The following is a 10734-nucleotide window of genomic DNA, read 5'->3' as shown; positions in this document are numbered from 1 at the left end:
CTTAACGGATGATTCGGAGTCAAGGGAAACTGTACGGATATATCGAAGAGTGCTTGCAGCTGTTGTCGTGGTTGGAGGAGATAAGATAGGAAAAGAAGACGGCTGTTGGTAGAAGGAAACGCGGCTGCATCGAAAAGGTACCGGTGAAAGTGCAGCCGTGTGAATGGCAGGAAGGACTTGAGTATAGCAGATGATAGCGATGCAGATGTGTTTTTGACACTCCCAAGTAGGAGTGCATTTTGGCGATAGTTTTTGACAAGGGAACAACACCCGAGCAAAACATCGTTTTATTATGATTGATCAAAGCTGCTACTTGATTTTCTCAAACAAAGCGGTCTTGGAAAGTAAATCTGTAGGGTATGGTATGGTGGCCGCCAAAGGCAACAGTGATTTCCTGCTTCCATTCGCATAACTGGGGAACTCAGCTGCTTGGTGCAATTTTGTCTCGTTTCCATGAGCAACCTTCAACCAGAATTGCATGCAGACAAAGTCATGGAACTTGACTGCGATAGCTATGCAGCGAACCAGGAGGACGGTTTGCGAATAGAACGTACTTTAATTGCTCCACCACCTTCACCGAAGGAGTTCGCAGCAGCAGCAATAGCACCGACATTTGCAAACTCACAAAAGACTCGGCATGCTCTCGTTGTGGAAAGACTTTTGCACCGATGTCACAGTGATATTTCGCCGTACAAAGTAAACAAGAGACGTCAACGGCAGCAACGTGCCCAACCCTCTCGAATCCCTATACGTTCGTCGCGCCTGCGAGCCCAAGCTCTGCTGTCAAAGGCTGCTAACGACCTGGCAGACGCCATTTCCATGGTGCGCCTGTCTCCCACACCGCAGCAGCAGCAGCAAAGCGATTCCAGCACATAGATGATAAGCTTCATTTTTTTTTCATCAGGATTCAAACGCTCGTTCTTTTGAAAATATCCCCTTTCCATCTTATTTTGCATCAAATGATATATACTACCAACTTTATTTTGGATGCAAAAAGGATCTTTAGCTGACTGTGCTGGCATACTGGGCTTGTACGCTTCGCTTGATGCGCAGCATTTCCTTGAATGTATCCTCGTTGCCATGCTGGACCTCAAAGTTATGCCATGTCTGCCAGAATGCAGGTTGTGTCTGTAAACAAATAAAGAACATTAGTTCCGTTCGTCGCTTGAACCAACAGTGTTTCTTTTTTTTGTACCTTTGGATCAAAGAATTGGGAAGCATAGCCGTAGATAGCGCGAGCACGATCAATTTCGCCGAGTTTACGCTCGAGCTCGGCGTACTTGAGACACATGGGTCGTACATCCTTGTCAGGCAATGCTTCGATGGCTCGCTCGTAAATTTCTCGCGCCGCAACAACACCAAATGATTCGGTTGCTTTGGCAATGTAGTATTTGAACATCTATTTTTTTTTCATCAAAGGCATCAATAACTGATTCTTCATTTAAGCTTGCAAATCAGCTTACTTCTAGGCGATCTTCATCGGCAACAGCCTTGGTAGCACGATCGTAGATACGCATAGCATGTCTCGCCAATCCATGTTCTTCTTCAAGCTTGCCGTACATGAGGTAGAGAGGTTTGGCATATTTCGGTGGACAATTTTCCAATGCTTGCTCGAACAAATCTCTTGCACGCTCTAACTTGCTTTCACCCTATTGGTTTAAATAGGTTACGAAATCCCTTGCCTTTTGTGATAGCAAAATGAGCATTCTTTCGCTTACATATCGTTTGATGAAGCGTTGCAAGTAAATATTCCAGAGTTCAAAGGCAATGGGCCAGCCGAAAATTTCAATACCACGCTCGTACACCTTGAAAGATTCTTCAAAGTATTGATTCTCTTCCAAGAATGTGCCGTAGTTGACGATCGTTTGAGGATTGGCGATACGGAGATCCATGATCTTATCATACACTGCCTTGGTGCTTTCCACTGTGCCAACACTCTCTTCAAGATCCACATAGAAGCTCCACAAGGTCAAGCTCTTGAAAACACGTTGCTGCACAGTTAGCGTCTCGTCGTTGAAATTAACAAGCTTTGGATTCATGCCAGGAATACGTGGGACAACGGTCGCTCTGGCCATGACGTCCAATGCTCTGTCGAAATTATCATGTCTCGTCTCCATTTCAGCGTATTCGCACCAAACTGCAGCGAGGTCGTTGACTTCCTTGTAGTTGACTTTGACGGCTTTATCAAAGATAGCTCTAGCAGATTCCAAATCTCCACCTTCTTCGTAAAACTTTGCAAACTGCACCCAAAGTTCATGGAACTTGCCGTCGGCTTTCTTTGGATTGATCGTCTGGATCGCTTTGGTGTAAGTCTCGACGATCTTTTGCTTGTTGTCGCCCCAGAGAGCGACGCGTTTCTCCCATTCCAAGACGCTGTTTGGATTCTGTCGCAGTAAGACGTCGTTTACCAAGAACGGTCGTCGATCCATCAGTCGTTCAAATCGCAGCAGTCTCATATCTAAGTCAAGATCTTCCTCCTCATCCTTTTCTCCCGCAGCTTCGCGCTCGGCAGCCATTTCCATCTTTGTCGTAATCATTTCTTCCTCGAACTCAGCGTATGCATCGAAAATAGCTGTAAAGTCGCGGACGGTAACGACGGTCGTAATACCTTCTTCAAAGATATCGCGGGCCTAAGTCATCGTAAGTAGCCTGTGGCATCATCTAGAAACGGCAGGATCTACCTTTTCCAGCTGGCCCATCTTGATCCAATACATAGCTAACCGACAATACAGCATACCGGTCTGATCTGTAAATCGTCTGATTGCACTTCGAATAATAGCTTCCACATTCAAACTGATGATATCCGTGCTGTGCTCTACCATCAATTCACACAGGTCTTGCCAAAGTTGATAGTGTGATTTTCCTCGTACAGATTGGAATTTGTGATCGTTAACAATAGCAACAAGTCTATTTGCTGCCTCGTCGTATCGCCCCAGTCTTATTAAAGTCTCAACAAACGTTTCAGCGTAGGATGGTTCGAGCTGATACAGAATGTTTGAACCTGCTCCTTTTTCGTTTCACGAACATTATATGCTTACTTTAACGTATCGACGCATGGCACGCACAGCGGTCTCACCACCGGCAGTTTCTAAAAACTTTAAATATAGCTCCCAGATTCGGTCGTGCTGGGTGACAGGTAACGCACGTAAAGCGCGATCAAATGTATGCCGTGTTTTTGTAACAATGGGTTGTGTCATTAAGAATGAGCAGTAATCGAGCCAGATACGAGGCATCTAACATCTCTAGTCAGCAACCTACATTCATTTTCTGCTCCTCCCATTCAATACAACCTTGTTGAGCAGAACAAGCGCGCGTTCATATGCATTGTTGAGTGATATATACTGAGCTTTGTATTTTACATAACTGAGACCCTGCAGTTTTTCGCGTCGTAAATCCAGATATTGCTTCCAAAGTTTGTATGATCTCGGGATCTCTCGCAATGCACGTTCATACAGGAAACATCGCTCGTGAAGGGTTCCCGTCCGTTTGTGATCGAGGTAACGCAGCCAACTCCGTAAAGAAAAGGGATTTCGCAAAAGCTCCTCTTCGTAAGGAATATCAAATTCAGTCTACATAGAAAGAGCACATTAGGTTCCTTGAAGCATTGCAAGCAAACAGGCTGCCGGTACATACTATTGGGTAAGTAATGTCTATGGATGGCATCTTTGGTGGTGGCGCTGGAGGACGACACGAACAGCGCCTAACTTGAGATCTGGCTCCGAGCTTTCTCGTCAACTTTTTGAAAGCCAGCATTAACTTTGACCTAGGCAACCATAGATTTGCCTCGTCGACTTCTTTGGTATATATTCATTTATCAACTCAAAGTAGGCAACTATATGAATAGCTTGCGTAATGCCTTGTTCTATTGCATAGATAATCAAACTCTTATTAAGCAGAGTTTCAGGCGTCACTTTGATGCTGTAGAACAAGCCACGGTTTCCAGAAAGCACTCTACAGAACATCCAGGGCACATTATATATCAACTATTATCATACATTGATTTATTCAAGTATCATATTCCAGATGGTCATTGACATGGTGGTTAATGGCTGGGTCGTCGCCTTCTATCATTTTGTGGCAGACAGGGCATTCGACTTTGCGGACTTTGCCGCTCTTCAAAAGGGTGCTGGCATCGACGGGAGGATGTCTCGGTGTGATCGTTGATGAAGTTTGCGTGTTGCTTCTTGAGATACCAAAATCAGGAGGAATGTAAAAGTTTGAAGGATCATACGGTTGCTGTGGTAATGGTCGTTGCTGCTGCTGCTGCATGCCTCCGTAGAAACTGTTAGACTGAGGCATCGACATCGTCATCTGCCGCGGTTGTTGGAATGGCTGTTGTTGCTGAGGCTGATAGTAGCCGGTAGGATTGTATGACACACTACCGCCACCAAACTGCATATTAGACTGCGGTTGTGAGGCGAGATAAGATGGCTGCGGTTGCTGCTGCATGGAGTAGAGTGAAGAAGGAGCTTGAGTTGCTGATAATGGCTGTTGTTGCTGCTGCATGGAGTAGAGTGAAGAAGGAGCTTGAGTTGCTGATAATGGCTGTTGTTGCTGCTGCTGCTGCTGAAGCTGCTGTTCAAGGCGCTGTTGATGCTGCAACTGGTATAAAGAAGGCTGTTGGTTGTTAGTGGGGTATCCTCCCGTCTGGAAAGACTGTTGCGGTTGTTGCCATTGAGAATTGTAGCTTGGCGTGAATGTTGAAGTAGTTTGAGGCATAGTACTTTGCTGCGGGAAACTTGACTGGGCGTAGTTTGGCTGCCCTATTGGAGGGCTAGAGTACATGCCATAGTTCTGCCGGAATGGATTATTGTCCATGGAATGGGGCGGTTTTTAGGGAAAGAGAGAAATGCTTCTGAGCTCAGCAGCAGCGAGCAGCATTGACATTGAGCACGACGCGGGATTGCTGACACATTCCTTCTCCCTCTCTCTCTCCCCCCGCCCCCAGGTCGATATTCAATTAATGCAGCAATGGTAGTAGTAGAAACAGCATTTCAAATATTGTTTTACTTTGCAGTTCCATACATTTCACTGAGGATATCCCATTCATCCGACATGTTCCGGCAGAGACTGTCAGAATTCTGAAAGCTTTGCTCCTCACAGGAGGATGATGATGCCACGCTCAGTTTGTGCTCCTGACGAGTGTCATCATTATCCTTTGAAGTGTCACGATTCCAAATTACATCTACGTCAAGAGTTGATATAGAGCTTGAATACTTCTGGGTGTCTTGGCATTCTAATTGCTGTCTCTGGACTACAATCTCGCTGGGAGAGTCACACAAAGGCTGATCCTTGACCACACGTTGTTTCTGCTGGCGTTCGAGTTCCTTTGACAAATCGAGCAAGAACCTCTGGGAAACTCTGTGGAAGCCAAGGATAGGCCCTAGCCATCGTGCAAGAAATCCTTCGCTGCGTACGATTTCGACCAGAGTAAGCAAAGAACACGCATCCCCGTGGGGTCGGACTGTTATCTCCCACTCGCGCTCAAATGACGATCGAGGGCAGTTAAGTTGTGCCTCCGTTGGCTGCAGATTTCCCTTCAAACGTGTCGCCCTATCGCGCCTCGTAATTGTGTATTTATCCACAACCTTCAAATCAATCGCTCGTACTCTTGTTTTGAACCGTGCAATGTCGCGCTGCTGCCTTGCTGCTGATTCAGAGAAAGGCTGCTGTTTGTGAATGAGGTGGTGGCGAGAACGAGCTACATACTCCAAGAATTGTATGCAATCCTTGCTACCAAGAGGTTGGACGCCTACCACGTGGGAGCGCCAAGTCGGGTACTTTTCGATATCGAGGATAAGCTTAACGACATGATCAGGCTGTGCGGCAAGTTTGACAGTGCGGGCTTGGCGATGCTGCTGCGGCAAAACGAGATGTAATACTACCGCAAAGATTGCCACTTCCAACAAGATAAACGTCGATAAACTCGCTGACTCGTATCGTTTCCGCACCACTCCAACCACTTCGCTTAACATTTCCTGCATTGTTTCTCTTGTGGATTATTTTAGATAGAGAGTTAGGGTAGGAAAAAACCAAAGGAAAGGGAGAAAAGGGAGGAAAAAGGCAAAACAGACAGAGGTCCAAAACGTTTAAGGCGGCAGGTGCTTCGGTCTCGTGACACGTAGTTGCAATGCATAGGCAAACAAATATGGAACTTTATTGCCACTATCAATGTCGAGATCTCCTGCATGCACCGATAAAGTCCCAACCGACCGCAACCACGTAGAGCAGAAACGCCAGCATTCCCCAGAATATGCTAACGTTGTAGAAGTCGCACCAGCCACTGTAGCCGCCCGGTGCGCACTTGAATTTGGCGGCTGCCACTATCGCGCCTGCTCCCCACAATATCGCCAGGAGTGCATCTATGCCCAGCATCACGGGACGCTTCAGTTTTTGAGCACTGCTTAGTCGCCGGTAACAGTACATGAATAATGTGAATAAAGACCATATAATGGAAAGTATAGCCTGTCAATAATAGCGAGGACATGTCAAAGTCTGTTCGAAAGGGGCGCACGGTACATTCAGTTGCTCACCACAACGTATAAAAAGTAGAAACAGGATGTGCTGGAAAGCGGAATATCGTGGTTTGAATACTGGCAACAACAATGCAGGGAACCATCAGACTATCTCGTCACACTACATGTCACCCATCCACCTTACCGGCGAAGCACCTGCAGCAAATCCCAAGTGACCCACACCGGTAATCAACTGGGCAGCTCTCAGCCCTAACCGTGCCTTTGAAGGATGTCCGGTGTGATTTCCTATTGAAACTGGTGTCGTCGAAGTACCCTCCTCGGCCACTCCTCCTACTGTGTTTTTGTGAGCATCGCCCGATGACGGCGCAGCTGGCGACGCGGATGGCACAGACGAGTAAGCCGTTCCGTACGTGTCGGGCTGATTTCCGTAAACCGCTTTTCCGGCAAATTGGTATGCATCTTGTACGCCCGTCGGCTGGTACGACGTCGTGTCCCATGCATTGTTTTTATCATTGTACACATCCATTGCATGCAATCCAGTCTTGTTTGACTCGTTCCAGTGGTGGGTGGTACTACTTGGTGGCTGTTGATACGATGGTGGCCGGTTGTGCTGATCATCTTCGTAGGCGTTTCCATATCGAGGTCCGCCAATATCTTGATTACTTGCCCATGGATTGTCTGGAGGAGCAGGGTCGGCGAATGGGTTACGTGCCATCAGATATTCAACAAGGATGAATGAGAGGGGAAAAAGGAAGTAAAGAGAAAATCATTCTCAACTGTCAGTGGATTCTCAAATGCCACAAATTCTGAAACATTGCGTGGACCCTCGTCGAAAAGAGACAGAATACAATCCCAATTCTCGCCCAGTGATAGTTTTGCATCGACACCATTGCAGGAAAATACATCGGGCCGGCCATGTCACTATCAATCTTTCAACTTTTATAATTGTGTCATCCTCGCCTATACTTCACGATTGAAAGTATGTGATATTCCTGTATCTATTAGGTACATTAAGTACTAAGCATCAATTAACGATCTCCAGATATATTAGCCTAGAGTAAGAGTTGAAACCAGATCAGCATTGATAAAGTAAAAACGTTGCTGTTACTTTTCAGCTGGCAAAGATGGATGTCAAACATAGAGCTCTTTGGTGCTGTGTAACGCGGTTCCAAATGAACATGTCATTGGGTTGAATTTGCTTGACGGCTTGTGTTTTTTGATTGACGAGAATTGCATATAAATGCACATAAACACCAAGTCGGAATAGTAGCATAATATTGTAACACTGCGCAGTGCGCGATTGTTTCGCAGGAGCAGCTGAGCATTAAGCAGCTGCCCGCCAAGTTCGAATAGTCTGCAACACCCGAAACTCAGCACTCGATAACTTGGACCGCCGAGAACAAAGCACTCTTCTTTTCTATCTTACACATTCTTCATACCTGGAATGCCAATCGTAAACGCATTTACTCTTCAAAAGAAGTATCCTGTTCTCCAAGTGAACGACATCAACTCTCTCATTGACCAGTTCAAGTAAGTGCTTTGACCAACAAGACTGCTACAAACGCGTAGACCTTTCCTTTCTACGGTTTGCTTTTTATTCTTTCTTGCTAACAGTCTATGTTTCACTCTAGTACTTTGGACTTGGACGGTGATGGCTACTTGGACCAGCGCGAGATTCAAGATGCTTGCAAGAACAGCGGTCTGAGCGACAGCTACGACGAAATTCGCGCCACTCTCAAGGATGTGAGCACAAGCGCTACCAGCAAAATCGATGTGGAAGAATTTGTAGAGGTAGAGTACAGGAACTTACCATTTCGTGACAATACAGGAGGCCGTTCGGGAAGATCGACCGGATGGGCTGGGGCAGGGAAACCGTCACCGACACGACTGGCATTATTGTCTGTGCGCAAAAAATTCAGGGATGTTTAGGCGGGATGCAATGCAGAGTTGCTTGGCATAGATGAACAAAAGGGGGTCGGATTTGAGGATTCGATCTCGCCGTGATGCAACCTAGGATAATTTGCAAATACGCGCCTTGGGACAAATGGGGATGCATAAAAGCGTCGGCGTTTTAAGAGACTCCTCGGCATATGGATGTGGCAATGCTAACCACATTTCCCACTTCTTGGCAGTTGGCTGCGAAACTCAAGGAAGGACGGAATAAGGGTGCATTCGACGTCCACCAACACAAGATTAGGGTCAAGGGCACTAACGCCAACGTTACACACACCATCAACGAAGATGAAAGAACAGAATTTACTCGCCACATCAACAGCGTTATGGCTGGCGACGCTCACATTGGCCATCGCTTACCTATCCCAACTAACACCATGCAATTGTTCGATGAATGCCGAGGTAATTTTGCTCGCATTAACAACATAGCAGCACTTTGACTCACGATTTCTTCCCATAGATGGTCTCATCCTTTGTAAGCTTATCAACGATGCCGTCCCTGATACTATTGATGAGCGTGTCTTGAACGCCTCCAAAAAGATAAACAACTTCCAGATGGTTGAAAACAACAACATTGTCATCAACTCTGCCAAGGCTATTGGATGCTCTGTTGTCAACATTGGTCCTCAGGATATCATCGAAGGAAGAGAGCATTTGATTCTTGGTTTGATTTGGCAGATCATCAAACGCGGTTTGCTCAGCAAGATTGATATCAAGCTCCATCCTGAACTTTACCGCTTGCTCGAGGATGGCGAAACTTTGGATGAATTCTTGAAGCTTCCCCCAGACCAGATTTTGCTTCGTTGGTTCAACTACCACTTGAAAGCCGCCAACTGGGAACGAAGGTAAACTCAATGGCAATGATGACAGAAAATCGGCAAATTCATCACTACTGAATTATTTGTAGAGTCAACAACTTTAGCAAGGATGTCGCTGATGGTGAAAACTACACTATCCTCCTGAACCAACTTAGGGGAGATGTATGCTCTCGCACACCTCTTCAAGAGCGCGACGTTCTTCGACGTGCCGAAATGGTCCTCGACAACGCAGAAAAGATCGGCTGCCGCAAGTACCTTACACCAACAGCCATGGTTGCCGGCAATCCAAAGCTGAACTTGGCCTTTGTTGCACATCTCTTCAACACATATCCTGGCTTGGATCCTTTGACAGAGGAGGAGGCTCCTGAGATTGAACCGTTCGATGCTGAAGGCGAGCGCGAGGCTAGAAGTGAGTATCTACTAAAGATCTAAATGGAGTTTGGATCATTTTGCTGACACAAGATGCTAGTGTTCACCTTGTGGCTCAACAGCTTGAACGTCGAGCCTGGCGTCTACAACCTCTTTGAGGACTTGAAGGATGGCCTCATCTTATTGCAGGCATTCGATAAAGTGGTTCCTGGTATTGTAAACTGGCGTATGGTTAGCAAAAAGCAGCCCTTGTCTCGCTTCAAGATGATCGAAAACACCAATTACTGTGTCCATCTTGGTCAAGAGCGTAAATTCTCGCTCGTTGGTATCCAGGGCGCTGATATCACTGATGGCACCAAGACTCTTACCCTGGGTCTTGTCTGGCAACTCATGCGCGAGAACATTATCCATACATTGCAATCCCTGTCAAAGGGTGGACGACCAGTGACTGATCAGGATATGGTTCGTTGGGCAAACGAGATGGTCCAAAAAGGCGGCAAATCAAGCCGGATGCAGTCGTTCAGAGACCCTTCTTTGCGCTCTGGTATCTTCTTCTTGGATGTTCTTAATGGTCTAGCACCTGGTTACGTCGATTATTCATTGGTCACTCGTGGTGTTACTGGTAAGATGCCTCGCTTTGGTTTGGAAAGCCACCCATTTAACACTTTTTTCTACAGAGGAGGAAGCCTTCAACAATGCCAAGCTGGCTATTTCTATTGCAAGAAAGCTAGGTGCTACCATCTTCTTGGTACCCGAGGATATCGTCGAAGTTCGTGCCAAGATGGTAAGTCGTGGATCTATTTGTTTGACATACTCAAATTGCTGGAGTTTAATGACCGTTGTGTACTTAGAACTTGACCTTTATCGGCAGTCTGATGGTGGTAGAGAAACAGCAACGTTCTTAAATGTAGTAAATACTCTTTCTGTATGGTAGCTAAATAGAGGTTATGTTAGTAAATCTATGGAATATGTCAAAACCTCCCGAATGTATCGATTCCACAGCGGTGATCCGAATAGCATGCTTTCTCTCACAATTTATCATTCGTTGGGGAGTAAGTGCATACATTTTACGCATAAATTGTAGCAATCCGGTTGAATCTGTTCGCAAAGCGGAGAGA

The 10734-nt window shown here is 46.2% G+C and overlaps 6 protein-coding genes across 6 annotated transcripts; 2 read left to right on the top strand and 4 right to left on the bottom strand.

Moving 5' to 3' along the window:
• Positions 1–453: 453 nt before the first annotated feature.
• VTP01DRAFT_4819 (uncharacterized protein) lies at positions 454–876 on the top strand (the record flags this gene model as incomplete). The annotated part of the gene is made up of 1 exon (XM_069383542.1): positions 454–876. The coding sequence occupies one exon, from the start codon at positions 454–456 to the stop codon at positions 874–876; it is 423 nt and encodes a 140-aa protein (XP_069244233.1).
• A 126-nt stretch (positions 877–1002) lies between these two features.
• On the bottom strand, positions 1003–3663 carry VTP01DRAFT_4818 (uncharacterized protein; the record flags this gene model as incomplete). The annotated part of the gene is made up of 8 exons (XM_069383541.1): positions 1003–1128; positions 1196–1399; positions 1464–1649; positions 1719–2630; positions 2682–2981; positions 3039–3233; positions 3291–3569; positions 3634–3663. 8 exons carry the CDS (start codon positions 3661–3663, stop codon positions 1003–1005), a joined length of 2232 nt encoding a protein of 743 aa, XP_069244232.1.
• Positions 3664–4005: 342 nt separating this feature from the next.
• Positions 4006–4818, bottom strand: VTP01DRAFT_4817 (uncharacterized protein; the record flags this gene model as incomplete). The annotated part of the gene is made up of 1 exon (XM_069383540.1): positions 4006–4818. The coding sequence occupies one exon, from the start codon at positions 4816–4818 to the stop codon at positions 4006–4008; it is 813 nt and encodes a 270-aa protein (XP_069244231.1).
• A 188-nt stretch (positions 4819–5006) lies between these two features.
• Positions 5007–5984, bottom strand: VTP01DRAFT_4816 (uncharacterized protein; the record flags this gene model as incomplete). Its single annotated transcript, XM_069383539.1, has 1 exon — positions 5007–5984. The coding sequence occupies one exon, from the start codon at positions 5982–5984 to the stop codon at positions 5007–5009; it is 978 nt and encodes a 325-aa protein (XP_069244230.1).
• A 184-nt stretch (positions 5985–6168) lies between these two features.
• Positions 6169–7191, bottom strand: VTP01DRAFT_4815 (uncharacterized protein; the record flags this gene model as incomplete). Its single annotated transcript, XM_069383538.1, has 3 exons — positions 6169–6465; positions 6534–6593; positions 6661–7191. 3 exons carry the CDS (start codon positions 7189–7191, stop codon positions 6169–6171), a joined length of 888 nt encoding a protein of 295 aa, XP_069244229.1.
• A 729-nt stretch (positions 7192–7920) lies between these two features.
• VTP01DRAFT_4814 (uncharacterized protein) lies at positions 7921–10521 on the top strand (the record flags this gene model as incomplete). Its single annotated transcript, XM_069383537.1, has 8 exons — positions 7921–8006; positions 8108–8267; positions 8609–8831; positions 8890–9274; positions 9337–9656; positions 9717–10238; positions 10294–10400; positions 10468–10521. The coding sequence occupies 8 exons, from the start codon at positions 7921–7923 to the stop codon at positions 10519–10521; spliced, it is 1857 nt and encodes a 618-aa protein (XP_069244228.1).
• Positions 10522–10734: the final 213 nt, after the last annotated feature.

This window comes from Rhizomucor pusillus (genome assembly GCF_041956525.1).
Source record: "Rhizomucor pusillus strain CBS 183.67 unplaced genomic scaffold VTP01scaffold_2, whole genome shotgun sequence".
Lineage (NCBI taxonomy): Eukaryota > Fungi > Mucoromycota > Mucoromycetes > Mucorales > Lichtheimiaceae > Rhizomucor > Rhizomucor pusillus.
Note: the sequence above shows the minus strand (reverse complement) of the source record. Positions and strands in the feature narration are given on the sequence as shown.